General features: G+C 39.4%; 1 protein-coding gene across 3 annotated transcripts in view; it reads left to right on the top strand.

The window, feature by feature from the left end:
* LOC123515909 (neural-cadherin-like) overlaps nt 1-22,994 on the top strand; it is a 163,760-nt gene that overhangs the window by 125,790 nt on the left and 14,976 nt on the right. For all 3 annotated transcript variants that reach the window (XM_045274806.1, XM_045274803.1, XM_045274804.1), the window contains exons 8-14: nt 4,380-4,555; nt 5,149-5,295; nt 6,214-6,390; nt 13,007-13,406; nt 14,596-14,798; nt 14,942-15,105; nt 17,962-18,130. In XM_045274806.1, coding sequence (XP_045130741.1) covers nt 4,380-4,555; nt 5,149-5,295; nt 6,214-6,390; nt 13,007-13,406; nt 14,596-14,798; nt 14,942-15,105; nt 17,962-18,130 — 1,436 coding nt within the window. The remainder of the gene's footprint in view (nt 1-4,379; nt 4,556-5,148; nt 5,296-6,213; nt 6,391-13,006; nt 13,407-14,595; nt 14,799-14,941; nt 15,106-17,961; nt 18,131-22,994) is intronic.

Genomic DNA, 22,994 nt, shown 5'->3' with positions numbered 1-22,994 from the left:
GGATGTGTTCAAACGGTATGGGAACATATTTAGTTGAAGAAAAAATACCTCCCAAAAAAAAATAATAAAACAAGAATAGAAGTAAAAATACATATATCAAAGTACACACAAGAGAGAGAGAGAGAGAGAGAGAGAGTGTGTGTGTGTGTGTGTGTGTGTGTGTGTGTGTGTGTGTGTGTTTTCAGAGATAGAATTCAATTTAAAGTAGTTACCGAATGAGGTACAAATTCTGCATCCATTTTCTGTAATAAATGGCTGTGAAACACTGTTAGAAGAAAGGCAATTGTATTACTTCAGCTGTTCACTTGGTTCGCTCAGAAATGAAGCACTAATTGTGAGGAGCCGGGCGGTGCTAAGGGTGTGAGGCGAGGTGCTTGGAGGTGCTCTCATTACTCTCTCGGACGTGCTGGAGCGAGGCTAGACGTCAAGGGAAGGAAGAGGTGAGGCGTGACTAGAGCTTGCCGAACCTACAGGGATTGCCATGTGGAAGTTTGGCGGGTTCTTGCAACTTCACTTGTCATCGTGTGGTTTTTGTATTATCCGGTGTGAATTAAATTATTTCGATAATAAAAACTAAGATTTTCTTCTTTTTTTTCTATTATTCATAGTGTGATATGTCGTTAGAGTGAGAAAGTAAAAGATAACAGAATTTCAGAATACGACTTTATCTACGCAAAACGATTCATTGACATCAAACTTTACTATCATCATTATCATCATCATCATTCATGAATTTATCCAATCCATTCTTAAAATCATAATGTCCATGTATACTCAGCAGGTTTGGTAGGTTTGTTCAGATAATTTTTGTTCATACCCATGCTGATTGTCGTGAGGAGGGAATCACTAAGACATCAGGAGATATCCATGCAAATATTTGAATTGAGATTACGCCGCAACACCTCATTCTCACGTGAAAGATTGAACATGATCAGGAATGGCGCGGTGCGTGATGTTTTTTAAAAGGAGATTGATATTCCGAAAAAAAATAAATAAATAACTCACATTACAACGAAAAATGATGAAAGAAATATATACGATTGGAGGTTAATAGTGACGATGATAGTGGTTGTTGTGGAAATGAAAGAAGGCAATGATAATGTTGATAGCGATAGTAGCCTTTTGAAATTTATGGAGGTGTGGCATTGAAGTGTTTCAGAATCTGGTCATTATGCAAACCACATCCTAAGTGAAGTTGGCCCTTCACCACCATTGTACTGAAACCATAGTGGAGAATGTCATGCCTGATTACATCCCATTGACTTTTTGTTCCGGTGACCCTAAGGCTTTTAAAACTTTGGCACTTCGTTTTTTTATATAGGGAGGATAAAGTTAGGTGAAAGGACGCGAAGTGAACACAAAGACAAACTCCTTAAGCAAGAGTAATGAAGAAACTTGGTGTGTGTGTGTGTGTGTGTGTGTGTGTGTGTGTGTGTGTGTGTGTGTGTGTGTGTGTGTGTGTCATTAGCCGAAAAGAAAATTTCGTGCATGCCAGAGTCAATATTTTATCGTTTGTTTTGAGGAGGGAAGAATGTGTTTCGAGATTACGTCAGGTTATTGTGATGAAGTTCATAGTTTAGTGAAACTTGTAAAATGCTCCTTTCAGGTGAGGAGGTGGAGAAGCTGGTGTGGCTATTTGTCTAGGCAATAGAGTGTACTTCCACCACCACCTTCAGTAGCCAGTGGTTTCGTGAGGGTTGTTACTTTTTCTTCAAGGCAAAAGTCGATGGTCAGTCGGAATTGGTGAACAAGGTACGCCTCGGCCATCACTATCATTTGTAAAAATTACCTTTTAACTGCAAGACAAATGTGACTTTCGTTTATCAATTTAAATTTTCAGATGCGTTTCATTTATTGCTGTTTTCTTTTCCTTGATATTTTATTTTAATCTCCTCCTTATCCCTAGTCCATCAGCAATATGCAGGGACATTAGTGAGATGAAGAAGCCACGGGCCGCGATGCAAGAGAGCGATCCTTTTATCCTTTGTGGATTTTTTTTTTTTTTTTTTTTCATGGTTCGATGACATGAACTGAGCGGCCGTCTTCTTTTTTTATCTACGTGTTTTTTTTTTTTCTCTCTCTCCCATTTTATATTGTCATTCTTCCTACTCAAAAATGCCAAGAAAAATATGTTCCAAAGTCATAATCTGCAAAGGCACTGAACGAAGAATGAGAAGAAAGGAAGTGATAGTAAATAATTATACATTTTTTTATACCATGTGGGCTTTTCACGGGAATTTCTGGGCTAAAGGGGTTACTTTTTGGGGTACCTCCTATCTGGAAGCCCACCCGCTAGGAAAGCGTTGCGCCGAGTGAGAAAGCCCAACCTACACTCGGACCGTGGACAGGATTCGAACCCGTGAGCTTGGAGACCCCTCGGACCCCAAAGCACGCATGGTTCCACTGTACCACGGCGTTCCAGTCATAGTCTTCACACCTCGTCGGTAGACTTACACCAACTTTTCAGGAAAGTGTCTCATTTTCTTTGCTGCCAATCAAATCTATGTTCTATTCTAATATCGTACATAATATTTTACTTCGTGTTATGCAATCAAAGGCTGATTTCAGCGAAATACATATATTGCCTTTGTCCACTTTTTCTAATTAACTGTTACTTGAGCACTCCATTGCGACGCTGCCTATCTGTAACATCATGATGCTTCACAGTTTTCAGACTATAATAGCAACCTGAGCAATATTTACAACATTAACGACAAAGATAAAGCTCTGTACATGGAAATCCAAACATAGACACTAAGGATAAGCATTTCTCATTGTTAGGATTCTTTTTTCCTCTTGCCGGTGTTTTATTTAACAGTGGGATAGTTGATGCACACAAGTCGGATGCTTGCTCGCGGAACACGGCTCTACCCACTCACTCACCCACTCTTTGATTTTTTTTTTTCTTTTCATATTTTTATCCACAGTGGTATGAAAAACAATAGCGGTAGGAATGAACAAATAGTAATGACGAAATAGTTGGTCTTTCTTTGATGTATTGTACAAGGCTCGTCTACATCACGCTTTGTAACGCGTGATCTGAGACCTTCTGTGTTGTGGAAATAAATCGCCCTGTGGTACTAGATGTTGGCGCATCGCCAGGCGGGAATATGTGCAGACCTGTGCCGGTGTCAGTTGATTAATATTATGTTTTAGATTTTAGTGCAGGTAATTAACGGTGTTATTAATAAAAAAAAAAGTTTTAGTATTATGAACCGTGTAACACTTCAGAATGTGACTTTCTCCATATCTATTTTATTTTTTCTAAAGATGTTCTGCAATCTACACATAAAATGTATCTGAAGAACGCAATGCAGTGATATAATGCGAGTACCACACTCATCAATTGTTACTGACTTTTACTGATTTAATGAACTTCGTATTTCTAAACGCCATGGGTGACATGAGTGTCTGGAGCCCTCAACGTAACCCACGGACCTGACTGGTCAGATAACAGGCGGGTTGGGTTTCCAGACAACCGAAGATTGGTTTTCAACATCACCACTAACACAACACATGTGTGGATGCGGATTCGGCTTTGTCTTCATTGCACTTGTCAGCCCAATGGTGCAGTGTTCAACGCGTTGGGTGCACATCAAAGAGGTTTCCAGTTCCAGCCTGAGTGAAATAATTTGACTTCTCTCATTTGACATTACAATTTCCGTTCATGTAGTTGTTGATATGATAGTGATATAAGCTGAGGAATGTAACTGAGCAGCCGTGCAATCCCACCAAGATATGATGTGCTAGCGTGGCACGTTAAATAGCGTGATCCATCCAACCTTAATGAGATAACTTTGTCTTGCAATGACATAGTATTATTATCATAAAGGTGGTGTATTATCTCTGGTGGGCAAATAATCATTCATGAGCGTCAAACTATGCATAAAAACAGCATTATTTTAGCTTCACTCATAATTAAGAACAACACAAAGATAAACACACTGGAGAACAAAGATGATGATCTTGCTCTAGTCTAAAACACCATATACTAAAGGTTTGATTTCTTAGGGAAGCCCATGAAATGATATTAAAAAATAAACATTCATACTTCAGTATTATTATAAAGAAAATAGATTAATGATTGCTTGCCTTTATATGTATAGTGAATTACGCTTTTTAAAGTTCGTATATAATTGCCGTATTTATTTAACAAATGAATTATTTTCAGTGTCCAGAAACATTTCCATTATGTATGTAAATTTGAATAACAGCCTCTGAAACTCTCTCTCTCTCTCTCTCTCTCTCTCTCTCTCTCTCTCTCTCTCTCTCTCTCTCTCTCTCTCTCTCTCTCTCTCTCTCTCTCTCTCTCTCTCTCTCTCTCTCTCTCTTCCTCCCCCCCACCACTCACACATCCTTTCCTCCTCTCACTTCCACAGGCACATGTACTGTTATCATACGCGTGTCTGACATCGACGACAACCCGCCTCGTCTGGCCAGGAAGCGATGGGATCTGACTGTGCAGGAGACGTGGGGCAACTCAGGATCAGCGAACACAACACTACTGGAGATTGCCGCCTCGGACAGGGACGCCGCCAGCTACTTTTATTACAGGGTGAGGGGTCGAGTGGAAAAGGATGAATGTAGATGGGTTGCATGATTCTTTCTTTTTCTTTTGTCTCTAACGAAGTGAAGGAGGAAGAGATATAGTGGGATGTCAAGAGAGTATAGTAGTAGTAGTAGTTGTAGTAGTAGTAGTAGTAGTAGTAGTAGTAGTAGTAGTGTAGTAGTTGTTGTTATTGGAAGAGGAGGAGGAGGAGGAGTAGAAATATAAGTTGTTGTCATTGTTGTTGTAGAGATAGTACATATAATGTTCTTAGTAGTAGTAGTATTCGTAACAGATGTAGCGGTAGCAATAGTAATGGTAGGAGCAGTAGGAGCAGCAGCACCAATAGTAGTAGTAGTAGCAGTAGTAGTAGTAGTAGTAGTAGTAGTAGTAGTAGTAGTAGTAGTAGTAGTAGTGGTGGTGGTGGTTCCATGAACAGAACACCACTTTTCGTCATGTAATCAATGCTGTTAGCTATAAACCATAACTTAACAACAGAACGCCTTCCTTAAAAACTTTTTTTTCTGAAATTCCTAACTTAACACTATAAGACTAAGTATACCCAAATAAATATCTGCAATGCCTTCCCGCCTTTCTTGCAGGTATTGGCGGGAAGTGGCCGTGGGTGGCAGCTGTTCACGGTAAGGACGGTGGGAGCAGTGGGGCAGCTTTATGCCACCAAGCCACTTGACTACGAGGACGAGACACACCGGCAGGGCTTCAAGTTCACGGTGCAAGTGACGGACGGGGTGAGTGTCGCGGGAGGAAATGAGTGCCTGTGAGTGGCGGGCGTCGCTGTGGAGGGTTGTCGTGCCATTCATCAAGCTGAGATCGGTATTCTCTAAGGCAGCAGGAGTGTTAATGTTTATGATCTACCTATGAAAGGGAAGTTGAATCCTATTTAGATAGTGAGAGGGGTGAGCATTGTAGTTGAATAGTATTAGGAGTATACTAGTCTAGAAGGAATCGAATTGGTTTAGATTCCAATCAGTGCAAGTTTTTAATAAATTGTAGGAAGAAAACATGATGCGAAAGAGATTGATTAATGTAAAAGCAATGAAGAAAAAATTGAGTGTGTAAAAATAATGAAAAGAGAGTAATATGCTAGTGGAAAAGGGATTAAATGGTGTAGAATAATGATACAAGAATTAAACACCAAGAATAATGCAAAAATAGATGGAAATAGAGAAAGAATGGCGGTGAAAGGATTAAAGGGAATCAAAATACTGAGGGAAAGAATTTAATAGTGTAAGAAAGTAGCAGTTAGACGTAGACAAAAAGTTAACGTTTGTGTTTTGCTGGATGCTTTTTGTCATAAACGTCTGATGCGCTGAAAGAAAAACAATAACGATTTTGGGGCACTACTTAGCGTGTGTCCATTAGGAAAGAGAAGGTTGCAATGCCTTTCCCCTTCGTTGGCTGCATGCACGAGTGTTTCCCATCGCTCCCCAAGTATTTACCATTCACCTAACCTGCTCCCCTCACGCTTTCCTTCTGCTGTCTCTTGTATTTCCTCTTTCACCCCTTTTCCCTATGTGACTTCTTTTCCTGTCCTCTTCTCTTCCCCTTCCATCCATTTCCTTGTTGTTTCCCTACTCTCTACTTCGTCATCTCTCCCTTTTCCTCGTCTTCCTGCTCCTCCTCCTCCTCTTCCTCTCTTCTTGTAGGGTCCTGGCGCTTGGAAAGACCCGAACCACATGGACTCTGCCTGGATCTCAGTAAAACTCCTGGACGTGAATGACAACCCACCACTCTTCGCCCGCCCGCACGCCCACATCACGATCAGGGAGGACGCCCAGCCCGGAACTCTGATGGCCTCGCTCCCCGCCCACGACCCCGACATGGTAAGTGGTGGTGGTGGTGGTGGGAAGTTATCGACTTTTTCAATGGTACTTTTTTATCCTCATTTTCACCTTTCAGATTGCAATGTGCGCTCCATTCTTTCTTTTTCTTTCTTTTTTCTTTCCCTCTTTTTTATTTATATTTTACTGATTTCTTTTAACCTTTCTTTTTCCCTCCGTTTCCAAATTCTTCACTTTTCTTCGTACCTTTATCATCACCATGGTTCATTTAACATGTTGTCCCTGTCTCTACAAGAGTGTATAGCAATTTTTTTTTTCCCTTCTATATTGCCTATCTTAACTATCCCTCACCGGCTCATTCAGTTTCATCTAGTACCAGCTGCCATTATGCTAGACGATGTTTAGCTAGTCATTCCCAAAGCCTCATTCTGTCCTCTTGAACTTCTTTTTGCCTCTCTATAGTCCAATGTTTACTCCCAATCTGTCCCCTATCCACTTCTCTTCCTCCACCTCTCCTTGGCCCATAGATTGTAGAAAATGTTCCATTCGGATAAATTATATGCCTTTTGTACATACAGGGACGCCAGACACATTCGTTTACTATCTCTATTTATTCACTGGATTGTCAACTTTGAAATAGATATCACTCACACACTCGTTGCTCGCATTTTTTTCTCTAGTATTCTTTTTTTTCTCTCTCTCTCTTCACCATTTCTGTTTAACGTATTGCCATCACAAATATCTTGAGGGAGCAGTGATTGATATAGAATTACAGTTTCTCAGAGCTGCGTTGCATTCCTCTGCGTATTTCATAGCCACCTTTCTTCTTCCTCTTTCTTGATATATTGAACAATAGGAATAATTTGTCTTATTCTTTTTTTATTCTACTCGTATTCAAACCTAATGCAAAATAATCACATGAATTTAAGTTCTTGAAATTTGCCTTCCAAAAAAAAAATTAAATCTTTTTCTTTTCCTTTTTTTTTTTTTTTTAATGTCCTGGATGCCATATTGGATTTTTACTTCCTCTCTTCCCCTTTTTTGGCTTAGTATTTTACCTACATTTTTTTTCTCTCTACCTAAGTGCTATTGTTGCATTCTATATTCCTCCAATCAAGGTATTCGATGCCATCACTCTGACAATCACTAATTTCATCTTGGCTTTCAGTATCCTTTGTTCCTTACCACATTCTGTGAAGTGAAGTTGCAGCAACCTCTTCTTTTGTCTCTATTAAATCACCCACTTCTTCACACATTTCTTCAACGGCATTTCTCGATGGTTCCAAATGCTGATGCAGTAAAAGTTTTTACAGCAGCACCCTCGCCTCCTTCCTTATCGGCGCTTAATCATTGTTTCTGCTTCATTGCATATCTTCGACTTTCCCTTTCCGTAAGACTTCATGAACTATTACGTTAACACATTTATCAAAGGAAACGTCAGCTGAATTAGATTTTTTGTACTTTTTCAGGCATATATTACTTATTTCCTTAACTTTTGACATCACAATTCCACAAAACACGTCTGTGGGGATACACTTTACGTGTTCATGAACTGTGCTCACAATTCAAAACATGACTAAATGTAAAGTTGAGAAGGGACGTGTGCGTGTAAGAAAACCTTCATATTACGTGTATTTTTTACTTGTATTTCATTATTATACGATTTAAAAATAAAGCATCCAGTAGTGTGCTTAGTGGCGCCAAGGTTTGTATGGGCAATATATGGCTACTTGCAGCCGCATTTGTGCAGCAGGCTACGAAATGCAATCGCGTTGATGGATTCCCAGAAAATTGTTCTATCGTCTAATCGGCAGCTTTCCTGGTAATTTTCTGGGGCCAAATGAGAACAACTTTCAATTCAAAATTTAAAATAGGAAAAATTATTAGGAAGTCTTTTAGTAATAACCATTGACTGTACCATTATATACAATAAATAGATAGACTATTTAGATTTATTTATATAAAAAATAATTGAAAATAGGAACTGGTTTGTTTGCATTGTCATTGAGGAAGCCAGGCCACAATCGTTTCTTTATTTCCCTCTTCTTAAAAAAAGGAAATGAGAAGAATTGCAGTTATAGCAACCAGCTTGTCGGAGGACTTACTTCAACTTTACATTTTGATGCATCGGCCATCTGGCCAGCGGCTGCTCTCAACCATGCGGCTGCTTGCGTATAAACCTACCTTCATTAAGCAAAAGACCTTGATTTTTAGTCTTTTTCTGAGGAAATACCGAGTAATGCCTCCAGAAACATGTGCTGCGGTAACATTTCTCGTGTTTTAAGAGTTAACATATGAACAATCTAATGCTACGAGTGATGTAAGTTGAAGTCTGCCTGTCCGAGGACTACAAAAATCAACCAAGGCTTTCTCTTGCATATAGTTTTTGAAGCGAGTTTTGCGTTGCCCGCACTTACTCCTCATGTTGCCAGAACTCTTACATATGTAAAAATAGCAAAACAAAATTAAATATGTTCAGTTAAACAAAATAGAATACACGTTAGATTGCAGAATTGCGTTCACGTCTGAGCTCTAAAGAATCGTTCTGAATTTCAAACTATAAGGACTTGTTAACTGTAAAGATGAAATATGCTGAGCAATCAGTATTTCTCAACATCAAATATACTTGTATGCTGATATTGGGAATAAACTTGATATGATGACAGTCTTTCCCTTTAATTTTCAAGAGCCTTTGGTTTCTCAACCTTTCAAAGAATGTTATGAAGTAAGAATTAATCAGGCAAAGTGTTTTCATCTCGCGATGAAGTACAGTTATAAAGCGTTGCCTTCGATGATGGAAACACGGTGTCATCCTGGAAACTGAATATCATAAACTTCACCAATGCTATTACAGCGGTTCCCGTAGCCGAGTATACGTAAACATGAGAACATTTAGGTAGCAACAAGCTCTTCCTTCCTAGAAACACTGGCGGCAGGAGGTTGAAATATTCTATCTGTGTCCGAGAAGTCCAGCACATCATGACAAGAGAGTTAAAATGGTACTGTTACTTCACCAGTGTTTGTTTATACAATAAGACGTAGTGGTTTGTATCTGACTCTCTCTCTCTCTCTCTCTCTCTCTCTCTCTCTCTCTCTCTCTCTCTCTCTGTGATTCCTTGCTTATTTCACTTTTTTTTCTCTTTTTCACCCACTTTTTCCCTTCCCTCTTCCTCTTAGTCCGTATTTAATCTGCGGTTTCTGAAAAAAAATGTCAGAATCATACGTAAAAGTATATATATATATATATATATATATATATATATATATATATATATATATATATATATATATATATATATATATATATATATATATATATATATAGATAGATAGATAGATAGATAGATAGATAGATAGATATAATATAGATAATATAGCATAAGTCTTTCAGTTTTCGGTAATTTATGGATGCATCTCCGTCGTAGCATTAATTAGTCTTTTCCTTAAATTTATCTTTTTTTTCTCTTTTTTTCAGTTTTTCCCTACTCATACTTCTTTAGTTTTTCCTTTGTCACTTTCTTCCCCTTGTAAGACTCCCTCTAACACGATGTCAAGGGAAATTATGTACATTTTAATCATTTTCTCTTTGGAGGATGTGCCTTAATAGTAGTAGCAGCAGTAGTCATAGCAGTAGCAGTAGTGTTGGTAATGGGGTAGCAGTGGTGATGACATTACTTCTTACACCCTCAAGCATATTTCTATCCATCCCATTCTTACTTCCATATATAATTTATTCCCCTTTTCATCTCTCCTCTGTCCTTCCTTTCACTCCTAACGTTACTTTAAGATTTCACCCTTCCATACCTTCACCTTTATAACTCTTTCCTCCTACTCCTCTTCCCTCTTTTCCCACCTTACTCGTACCCAGGCTGGCTCCATCGCCTCATATTATTCAAGACGGTTGGTCACATTGGTGTTGTGTATATTATCGCTTTACCAACTCGGCCTCGCTCTCCAATCCACATCCATATGTAACTTCTATCTAGGGATTTATTCTTGCGCTCATACTCTCACAAATTCCAAGGAAAAATACATATTATGCTCTCCGGATGCTCAGATGACAATAGAAGGTAAAGCTTGTGAAATTATACGCAAGTGACCAGATTATTACTGTCATTGAATCGTCGTCATCATTTACTTGACCACTGTCGTTTTCTTACCGAATCCCTTAGTCGGTGTTAGTTGAGGGTTTAAATATCTTATCAAGGTACAAAATGTTACTTGTCTTTAGTCTTGAGTTTTAGGTTAATTCTTGATAGAAAAAAATATGCTAGTTTTTTTTTTTTTTTTTTTTCCACGGGATTCGGCAGATCCACAGAGTTTTACAGTATTTAATGTTTTAGACACTGTTGTGCAATCATGAAAGATGAATAAATGCATTTCTGTGAAATTTGAAATAAAGTCATACCGGCGCGTCGCAATGTTATAGTAATGTAATAACTATGATAATGATAATGATAGTGATAATGATAATAACGATAATAATAATAGTAATAATAATAATAATGATAATAATAATAATAATAATAATAATAATAATAATAATAATAATAACAATAATAATAATGATAATGATAATAATGATAATAATAATAATAATAATAATAATAATAATAATAATAATAATAATAATAATAATAGCAATAATAATAATAATGATAATAATAATAATAATAATAATAATAATAATAATAATAACTGATAGTAATGATAAAAATATAATAATAATGATATTAATAATAATTTTTCTTATTATTCTTATTCTTATTCTTCTTCTTCTTCTTCTTCTTATTATTATTATTATTATTATTATGATAATGATAATGATAATGATATGATGATGATAATAATGTAGTAGTACTACTACTACTACTACTACTACTACTACTACTGATAATAATAATAATAATAATAATAATAATAATAATAATGATTTTCAATAATGATTCTTTTTTTTTACAATTTTGATATTTAATATTTCCTTCATATTCAGCCTTGATGTACCAGGACTCTTGTTGCTTGCGCTCCCTCTTCCGCCATCCCCCGTCGCCCTGGTGACGCTGCTACTCAACTGACCTTTTCATTACCTGTACAAAATTTAGGTCCATTAATTAGGAAACCGATTTTTCGTTTAATGTAGATGAAAACTGATGCGTGTTCTTCATCTTGTGGTGATGAATTATTTAAACAACCTGAGGTGTACACGACGACACACCATCCCTCGTCACCACGAGCAACGAGCTATTTATTACTTATTACTTTTGAGACATTTATGGACTCTGCATATTACACATAGACCGAGGAAAGAGCGTAACCACTAAGCATCAACAAAGTGCTTGTCTGTAACTTAGAGAAAACGAAAGATGAGATGGAAAATGTTCACAATTTAATCATGATCCGTGAATCTGATTGTTGCGTTTTTTTTCTCTCTTTTGTTACAATGGTGCCCTTTCTCTTGTCTTTTCAGTAATATTCGTGAATGTGATGTTGATAGTACTTTCAAAAGGAGAGAATTGTCCGTATTTTGAAACTCTTTTTCCCCATCAGAATTGCTTTCAAGGGCACGAACGTTTTCTATTGATGAGACAGAATCCTTATTGAAGTACGTTCTTGGCCTGTACCGCCGGCTGGTAGTTCTGCTGTTGTTGAATTGGTTGTCCCACTCTGATATTTGTTTGGAAGCTTAGAGAGCCAGCGTCCGCCTATGGTGGAGTAGGATGAGTTTCAGAATGACACCATGCCAATCTCTAGAGCTCCCTAATGCAATCGCCGTCAATAAAGGATGGATGGCTGCTCTTCGGCCACTCGGTGATAGGATATTCGAGCGTTGATGTTTTGATCACCACCTCAAAAGAAACACAAAATCACCCTCGAGAATAACAAATAACTAGTTTTCAAGACCTTTTCGAAACAAGACAAATTTCATTATAAAGGCAAAAAGAACATTATTATATTGGTTTGTGTCGTCGTAGCATAACAGTGAAGCAACGAATCAGCACCTATAGTAATTGTAGTAGTAGTATTCTTACATTGTTGTTGTTTTTTTAAATTGACATCGCAAATCCTGCTTTAATCTTTTATGTAAGTGTGTGTGTGTGTGTGTGTGTGTGTGTGTGTGTGTGTGTGTGTGTGTGTGTGTGTGTGTGTGTGTGTGTGTGTGTGTGTGTGTGTGTGTGTGTGTGTGTGTGTGTGTGTGTGTGTGTGTGCGAGTGCCCCTGTGTATGTACGTATGAGCATGGTTGTTGCGCACGTAGTCTGCGCTATTCATGACTGCGGGACTTGACACCTTCGAGCGTTTAAGGCTAATTTGTTTACAGAACGGTTTGCGAAACGGTCATGTGGCTCAGAATCTCATTTCGTTGGCTTATAAATGGAAGCTCATTTCGCGTTATTAATTTCACCACCACCTACACCACTAACACACCACCATCAACACTACCACTACCACCACTTTTGCCACTAGCACACTACCTTCCCCATTAGCACACCAGTACTACCACCATCACCACCACATCACCACCACCTTCATCGCCTGCAAACCACTGGCTCCGCTCATCACCACCACCATTACCATCACCACTACCACCACCACCAAAAACAACAACAACAACAACAACAGTGCTAATACGAATCTAAACATGATATATGGCAATGGCAGGGCGGTGTGGAAGGCGTGGACTACCAGATGATGGGCGGCTGGGGAGCGCTGCGTGTGGACGAGACTGGGGATATTACGCTGTGGAGGGCGCTGGACCGCGAGATTCCTGGGGGTGCTGCAGGGGAGGCCCTGGTGGTGGCAGTGGACAGAGGCCGCCCTCCCCTCACCGCCACGGCAACTCTCACCCTCACTGTGACGGACGTGAACGACTGCGCACCCACCCTGCTGCCACCCACTGTCTTCCACGTGCCCGAGGACGCCCCACCAACGCTGCTGGGGCTCCTGAAGGCGACAGATGCTGATGTTTGGGAACTGGGTCACGGGCCGCCTTTCAGTTTCAGCCTTGCGCCCTCCAACCCCGCCCACATCCTGTCCTCCATCGCACTCAAGTTCAATCCTGGTGAGTGTGTTTAGTTAGTTAGGTTACTGAAGCAAGCGGTGTTGTAGTGAGGACAAGTACTTCACGATTTTAGGATGGTGTTAGTGTATACGTAGTAATAGTAGTAGTAGTAGTAGTAATAGTAGTAGTAGTAGTAGTATATAGTAGTAGTAATAGAAATAGTAGTACATAGGAGGAAGAGGAGGAGGAGAATACGTAGGAGCTGAGTAAAAAGGAAGAACAAACTCTAACAAACGCATGGTTCCTTCCAGAATGTTGGTGATAAATACTGAGAGAAATCCATTAATTAGAGTAGCTTTTAAGTATAGTGTTGAGATATATAGAAGAAATTACTTCTCTCTCTCTCTCTCTCTCTCTCTCTCTCTCTCTCTCTCTCTCTCTCTCTCTCTCTCTCTCTCTCTCTCTCTCTCTCTCTCTCTCTCTCTCTCTCTCTCTCTCTTTTATTTTTTTTTTCAGAAACGCTAGTATGATCAGAGCAAATCAGATAGGAATGAATGTAGCAAACGTCTACAGTGTGTAACTATGTATTGTCTTGCGTATTTGATTTGAACGAGATTTCATCCTGGCGGCAGCTGTGTCTTTTTGGTAACATCTGTGAATTTGTTGTCGATGCAATTTACAGAAGAAGAATGATTGATGTAGGAAACTAAAGCTGAAGATGTTACAGATAGCCAGCTACTACTATCCTTGTCACTTGAGAGAGAGAGAGAGAGAGAGAGAGAGAGAGAAAACAACAAGTATTTGGAATCGTAGTATAATTTGATTAATATATTCTTGGTTTTCCTCTTTCACAATATTAATGATGAATGTTTACTCATCTATTACCGTCTTCAAATCTCGACCAATGCCCTTCATAACTGAAAATATCCACATCTGTCTTCTTTTTACCTCGGTCTTCTTTCGCAGTTCTTTCTACTTACTTTTTGTCCATCTCGCTGCACAAGACTTTTTTGCAACTCTCAATGATAAACTCTGGAATTCTCTTTCATCTCTCATTTCTCATTAACCCATTTAAAAAAAACTAATCGTAGTAGTAGTAGTAGTAGTAGTAGTAGTAGTAGTAGTAGCACCAAGTAGTAACAGTAGTAGTAGTAGAAAAGTCGTCATGATTTTGGTAATGACCCTTAATAACAACAACAATAACAACAACAGTCACCGTACTTACTATCTGAAAACTCCCCGTCGGCAGATGTAGACAGCGGACGCGGAGGTGCCGAACTGTGGACCACGGGCGGCTTGGACCGGGAAGCGTGGCCGGAGCTGGAGGTGGGCGTGGAATTAGGCGACGCTGGGGGAGTGACCGCCACCCACACCCTCACCGTGATCGTGGACGACACCAACGACCACCCTATGAAGCCCGCGACCAAGACTGTGTTTCTGTGGAAGACCCGGGTGAGAGAGAGAGAGAGAGAGAGAGAGAGAGAGAGAGAGAGAGAGAGAGAGAGAGAGGGGGAGAGACTTTTCTTCCCTTGAGTTATATATATTTTTAAAGTTTCATTGTTCCTCACTGTATCCCTCACTCGTTTCGCACACAGGGAGGGGGCTCAGAGGCGCCTCTAGGCCGAGTATACGTGAACGACCCTGACGACTGGGATGCTGGGGACAAGTCTTACGCGTGGGACGGTCCGCCGCACCCTCTATTCTCCCTGGACCCGCGCCACGGCACCGTCTTCGCCTCCAGCGTGGTGAGGGAGGGGAGGTGAGGCTGTGTTGAGGCCGTTCCCTCTGATTGTTGTGTGAAGGATTCGTTCTCTTATTGTTTTTTTTTTTTTTTTTTTTTTTTTTGTGTGTGTGTGTGTGTGTGCTGTGGCTGTGTGAAGACTATACGTTTTTCTTACTCTGTGGCTATGATGACGGTGTGTAAGGGCTGTGAGTAGTATCCCCTTTGCTGTGTGACTGTGTTGTGGTTGTGACTGAAGTGAGACAACAATGCTAAGTCTGATTCTTTACGTGTGCGTGTTTAACTGTTGCTTTTCTACTATTTTGTTGTGTAGAAAATTTTAGTCTTGTTTCGCCATTATGTTGTGTTGGTTGTCATTTTTTTCTGTCGTTCAAACCAAGGATGGAATTGTTAGCATTTCTATTATTGGTTTTATGCGTACATGGTTTTATGGTTTTATTTAGACAAGAAAATTTGAATTCAGATTCTATTATTCATCATTTATTGTTATTTTATTAAGGGAAATTGTTATATTTTCTATATATATTTTGTTAGTAAACAACAACAACAACTGCTGCTGCTGCTGCTGCTGCTGCTACTACTACTACTACTACTACTACTACTACTACTACTACTACTACTACTACTACCACCATCACCACGATTACTACTATCACTACCACTACTACTACTACTACTACTACTACTACTACTACTACTACTACTACTACTACTACCACCACGATTACTACTATCACTACCACTACTACTACTACTACTACTACTACTACTACTACTACTACTACTACTACTACTACTACTACTATTGTTGCTATGTGTGTGTGTGTGTGTGTGTGTGTGTGGTATCCATGCATGATTCATGTTAACCTAATACTATTCTCACTCACAACAACAATAGTCAAACACATACACGTGTACAAAACAAAAACAAAATAGTTGTTTATACAGTTTTCTATCCAACATGTAACTTTCATTCCTTGAAGATTTTAGTTTTGTATCTGCACTAGAAAGCAAGTCCTTTTTCTTTTTCTTTTTTTTTTCGCGCAGAAGCATCAATTTTGCATGAGATTAGCAAACGCTGATACATGGAAGCCGCAAACGTGAACTTCAACCACACTGAAGCGACGGTATAATGATGGCACATTTTAGATTCCTCCGTCATTCTCAACGCGCAGCAAAATTGGAATAATGTTAGTGTAACACGCATGTAGAAATATAGACTGTTACAATGCTACTGAAAAGCATGGTCAACCTCACTATAGTATTTATGTCTTATTTACTAGTCTATTTGAAGTTTCACATTTGCATAAAAAAGTAGAAACCATAAGAATACACACAGTAAAAAGGTCAAAAACAAGATCAATGGTCCACGTAGATCAACTATAAATTAGCGAGCGACGTGTGACCAGCGTTGCCAGTCACTCAGCCGGTGGTTTTCATCCTGCAATTAATTCAACAAGAGTGGGCTGTCACCAAATATTCATTCCTTTGGTGAAGAATCGCTGATAATAGGAGAAATGGCAGCTTGAATGCCATTATTGATTCCTTCTTACTCTATCATTATTTATTTATTTTTAACTTCCTCTTTGTGTGTGTGTGTGTGTGTAATTCACCTCGGTCGTCTGATGGTCACCCAGCCAGTCTTCCCCATTACGGAGCGAGCTCAGAGCTCATGGACCGATCTTCGGGTAGGAGACCACAACACACTCCACACACCGGGAAAGCGAGGCCACAACCCCTCGAGTTACATCCCGTACCTATTTACTGCTAGGTGAACAGGGGCCACACATTAAGAGGCTTGCCCATTTGCCTCGCCGCGTCGGGACTTGAACCCGGCCCTCTCGATTGTGAGTCGAGCGTGCTAACCACTACACTACGCGGTGTGTGTGTGTGTGTGTGTGTGTGTGTGTGTGTGTGTGTGTGTGTGTGTGTGTGTGTGTGTGTAATGCTGATTCCCATGCGCTGAATACTTATTCTATATTTAAACACTCTCTCTCTCTCTCTCTCTCTCTCTCTCTCTCTCTCTCTCTCTCTCTCTCTCTCTCTCTCTCTCTCTCTCTCTCTCTCTCTCTCTCTCTCTCTCTCTCTCTCTCTCTCTCTCTCTCTCTCTCTCTCTCTCTCTCTCTCTCTCTCTCTCTCTCAAGTTACAATGCTTGCACTACGTATTTTTTTGTTCTTTACATTGTTTCATCTCTTCTCACGACATCATGTAACGTTGCAGTGCCTTCAGTCAGTCAGCGAATAGGTCGATCAAGCGTTTCCTAAATGCTCTTCAAGATATTCCATTTCTTTCTTATTTCCTTTCCGTCGTCTTCCTTTCGTCTGAAATGCTGCCTTTTCTCTATCCATTCCTTTAGAGTGTTCATTTCCTCCCTCTGTTTCTCTTCTCTTCCCCCCTTTCTCCCTCCATTCTTCTCCTGTGCCTCCTTTCTCCCTCCATTCTTTTCGTGCACTGCATTGCCTTCCTTCATTCCTCTCGTTTGCAGCCTCTCTTCCCTCCATTCCTTTCCTGTGTCCCATTCTTCCCTCCATTCTTCTCATGTGTTGCATTTTCTCCCTCCATTCCTCTCCTGTGATGAATTTCCTCCATCCATTTCCTTTGAATGCGTGCTGTCTTTCCTTCCTCCATTTCTCTCGTGTCGTGCCTCTCCTTTCTTCATTCCTTTCGTGTACTGCTTTTCCTTCCTTCATTCCTCTTGTATGCTACATTTCCTTCCTTCATTCCTCTCGTGTACTGCCTTTCCTTCCATCATTTCCTTTGTATGCTCTTTTTTCTCCTTTCATTCCTCTCCTGTGCTGCATTTCCTTCCTCCATTCCTCTCCTGTGTCCTCTAAGTCTCCATTCTCCCTGGCACTCATGTTCTCCCGCGGCAGGTATGATCTCCACTTTCGCGTGAGTGACAGGACGTGGCGGCAACGTGGAGTGGCTGCCAACGTGACGGTGATGGTAAGACTTCTCGCCCCCGCTGCCCTGGCACGTGCCGCCCCCATCTCGTTGTTCCCCACCACGCCGGCACGCCTCGCTCGGGGCTGGACGCCACAGGTAGGGAGACTGAACTGGCTATTCTTTTCTTATTGTTAGTATTTCTTTCGTCTATGTTTTTGTTTTGTGTGTGTGTGTTTTATTAGTTTTTTTCTTTTCTGTGGTTGTTTTGTCTTTATTTTTTCTTTATTTTATTCTCTCTTTTTTATGTTTTCTCTCTTTTTTAACATTATAGCTATTGCTCTTATTACACTTCTAGTAGTAGTTGTAGTTGTAATAGTAGTAGTAGTAGTAGTAGTAATAGTAGTAGTAATAGTAGTCGTAGTGGTAGTAATAGTAATTGTGGTAATGATGGTGGAATTGTTGGTGGTAGTCGTTTAGTCTTTATAAGAGCTTGTGTAACCTTTAGCGTTGGGTAACAGAGTTGGTTGATTAAAAGAAGACATTATTCCAGGACGACACAGAACATTTAACTTGATAGAAATCGAGATGTGAGAATACCAGTTCATTTTTTCTTGTAAAAGGTGTGTGTGTGTGTGTGTGTGTGTGTGTGTGTGTGTGTGTGTGTGTGTGTGTGTGTGTGTGTGTGTGTGTGTGTGTGTAGACGTCACTGTTTCCAGATTAGCCTTAAACCTTCTTGATTGTCGTGTCGTTGTTGAAGAGCGTCCTTCGCAGCAAGAAAAGAAAGGAGGAGGGTGGCGGGTAGGTGAGGGATGAGAGAACGTTGTTTGTGAAGGAAGGTGAAATCCAGGAAGAGTGTAGGATTCCAGGAGGCGCTTTGCATAGGTCTGGCCTTTATTTTCCTTTTTTTCTTGCCTATATTTCCTTCTTTTCTGTTGTTGTTTTTATTATCGTTATTAGCTTTGTTGATTTTACTTTCAGTATCACTAGCAATATAGTGGAAGTAGTAGTAGTAGTAGTAGTAGTAGTAGTAGTAGTAGTAGTAGTAGTAGTAGTAGTAGTAGTAGTAAAAGCAGTGGAGGTGGTGGTAGAGGTGGTGATTTTGGTTCGTTATGTCATCGTAACAATTTATGTAATCTTTATGGATATGTGATAGAACTGGTTATTAAAAAGAGTAAATCGTTCGAATTACAGGTGGTACTTTGAATGGGTCTGGATTTGTGTCACCAGCATGAAGCCGTTCATGGCATTCTTTTTTCTTCTTCTACATGTTATGTTGTTGTTTAATATATGAATAACATTTCTGATATGTTCTCTGACCAGTACTCCGTTCTTATATGAACAAACGTAGGTAATATATTTTTCTTCCGTTTAGAAACTCAGATTAGCATAACAAGATAGATAATGCATGCGTCTTTAAAATGAAAAAAAAATTAACTATTTTTTCGTAGAATTTGTTAAAAGAATAAAAGACTGCATGAGATTCCAGTAAAACTTAGTGACGTGAACATTTAATTGAGTTTTTTACTGTTAAAGAGTAAAGAACGTGAAAAAACAATAGTCCCCGGCCATTTCTCCAACTGCGACTACCCTTCGTGTTCTTTCCACACTGCCTATACAGGGTTTTTTCAAACACTTCCATATGAATACACCGAAAAAAAGATCCCATTATTTGTGAATAAGTCCTTCTATTCTTCACTGATACCAGGAAAAAATAACTTACTCCCAGTAAAATATGTCCATTTATTTGTAAGATGCAGACTCCTCCTCCTCCTCCTCCTCCTCCTCCTCCTCCTCCTCCTCCTCCTCCTCCTCCTCCTCCTCCTCCTCCTCCTCCTCCTCCTCCTCCTCCTCCTCCTCCTCCTCCTCCTCCTCCTCCTCCTCCTCCTCCTCCTCCTCCTCCTCCTCCTCCTCCTCCTCCTCCTCCTCCTCCTCCTCCTCCTCCTCCTCCTCCTTTTCCTCTTCTTCCTCCTTCTTCTTCTCTTCCTCCTCCTCCTCCTTCTCCTTCTCCTTCTCCTTCTCCTCCTCCTCCTCCTCCTCCTCCTCCTCCTCCTCCTCCTCCTCCTCCTCCTCCTCCTCCTCCTCTTTTCATTCAGAGGAAAAACTGCTCCACTTACCGTTTATGCCACCGTTCAGTGAGTCCTCTCATACCACTACTCGAGACAAACCGAAGCAAACACACACACACCCACACACACACACACACACACACCACATACACAGAGAGAGAGAGAGAGAGAGAGAGAGAGAGAGAGAGAGAGACATTTTGCTATGGCGATAATGTCTCAACTCCCTTCTTGACTTTTGGCAGTGGTATCGTTTCTTAGTGATCTGCTTCGCTGCTGGGTATACTGATACTGCTACTGAACAATGAGCTTACTTACACACGCTATTCCTGAACCTCAAACTCCTGAATAGTTCTGCGTAAAGCCCGTGTTAGCGATCCTGGGGGCGGGGATGAGCTGGCCATTTATTTTGCGATGTTTGGTAACGTGACTAGGAGCTTATTCAGGTAATATCCTGTTAACATTCCACTCCTGCTGCTGGCGAGTGCAAACCTCCCAGCCATAATCTTAGGTTTACTGTGCTGCAACTGATACTTCGTTAAGGTATTCGTAATGTGTGATGGTTTTGTTAATTGTTAGTTTTCTACCCTTTGATGTGGATTCTAATTATAACTCATGTGTATGTAAGAGATATTGGCCTAAAGTAGAAACATAGACAACGGATACGTGACATGCTTCAGGGCCTGTTCTGAAGTGTTTTCACAACAAACTGAAATATAGGTGGGCAAGATTTTCTACCTTGTATACTCTTATATTTTGGGTCATATATCACTTCATACTTTACTTGATACATTTTACTTCATATCGTTTCACTCAGGAATAATTGTTGAATCTAAACATCCTATTAAAACCTTTCCAGATAGACAATTGACAGAAATATGATGAGATGAAGGGAAAAATAGTGTCTGCATTGTTTATAATCGTTTTAGTTTGTTGCAACAATTCGCAGTAATTTATTAATAATTACTAAAATAAGATATCACGTATTGTGTAACAAAATCTTCTGAATGACATGATATCTTCAGATTTCTGATAAACTGTTATATAAGCGGTAATTGCAATAATTTAGGATCATAACCATAACATCCCCTCTACACAAACACTTAAGTTGTCAGTTTCATTAGTGGTGGGGAGTAGACATGCACGGCCTCCACTCCACGCCTTTGCAAGATTTCCTTTAAAGTATGCCAAAATAGTGCGTTATCTCTCTCTCTCTCTCTCTCTCTCTCTCTCTCTCTCTCTCTCTCTCTCTCTCTCTCTCCAGTAAAGTCATTATTTCAATTAGTAATTTTGGTAAAGAGGCTAGAGCTTGGTTAAAAAGAGAAAGAAATTATTGCTTGACCGTTACTACGTGGTTTGAAAAATAACCGTTGCAGTAATACAGAGAGAGAGAGAGAGAGAGAGAGAGAGAGAGAGAGAGAGAGACGTACATTTGTAGCATAACCTTCATCAATGTTTTATGATTATCAAATTCTCCTCTGTCTCTGCCTACAAATAGCCTATTATAATCTTGAGGACTATATTATATATATATATATATATATATATATATATATATATATATATATATATATATATATATATATATATATATATATATATATATATATATATATATATATATATATATATATATATATATATATATATATATATATATATATATATATATATATATATATATATATATATATATATATATATATATATATATATATATATATATATATATATATATATATATTTAGTATTGTACTTCTTTACTATCATCAGCATCATTACTCTCCTATTATTACCCTGTTTCTTTTTTTTCCAAGAATTATTTTATTCCTATTCTGTCTAACTTCCCACTCAATCACTTCATTCATGGCGAGGCTGCAGGCTTTGTTCCATCAAACTGTTGTAATGGAACAAAACAATGGCTCATACCATACACTCTGTAACGTCATGGATCCAAGCGGATCCATCCCCACTAATGGGCATGGACATGCAAAATTTGATGAGGCTAAGTAAAAAATAAATTCAGGACGCCGTTTTCTTTGTTTTGAGAATGCCTGCCTAATATTTCGGCAGATCCACCGATACACGCCAGGTACCCGGAGTTTCTGGTAAAAGAATAAAAAAAATATATATATATATATATATATATATATATATATATATATATATATATATATATATATATATATATATATATATATATATATATATATATAAGGCGAAAGCCCTACGAGTTGCCATTTCCAAAGGGATGTCAAAAGGATTATCCATTTTTGGCGTCTTTTGGCACTTTCCTTGCGAAACAGTTCAAGTCATAGGAAAAATGAAATACAGAAGCAAGCAGTGAGTTACGGAGTTTATCAGAAAAAAGGAATGAATGATTGTGAATAATGATGAACTCTTACATTGGGGAGGTAGACAGAATAGGGATAATGCAAAGTAAAAAGTCTTGTGCAATAAGGCTGCGAGAGGAGGTGAAGCATGCAGGTAACAAGGTCAGAGGAATAATTAGCCTGAAAACAGCAGTAAAATATAACTAGAAATGCGACATTGCGGCGATGAAACAAAAAAGAGAAACTGACTAAACGAAATCTATGTCTGTCTCATTAGAACTATGAATATCCATACCTTGCAGGCGAACGTTTGTAGTCCCGGGACCAAAATGCAAAACTATTCGTAAAAGCAATCAGTATATCAGCATAATCTACACTCTTATAATCCTCTACTAAACAATATTCTTCTGTTACAACCGCGCTCTCTCTCTCTCTCTCTCTCTCTCTCTCTCTCTCTCTCTCTCTCTCTCTCTCTCTCTCTCTCTCTCTCTCTCTCTCTCTCTCTCTCTCTCTCTCTCTCTCTCTCTCTCTCTCTCTCTCTCTCTCTCTCTCTCTCTCTCTCTCTCTCTCTCTCTCTCTCTCTCTCTCTCTCTCTCTCTCTCTCTCTCTCTCTCTCTCTCTCTC

Source organism: Portunus trituberculatus, chromosome 40, assembly GCF_017591435.1.
Source record: "Portunus trituberculatus isolate SZX2019 chromosome 40, ASM1759143v1, whole genome shotgun sequence".
NCBI lineage: Eukaryota > Metazoa > Arthropoda > Malacostraca > Decapoda > Portunidae > Portunus > Portunus trituberculatus.
Note: the sequence above shows the minus strand (reverse complement) of the source record. Positions and strands in the feature narration are given on the sequence as shown.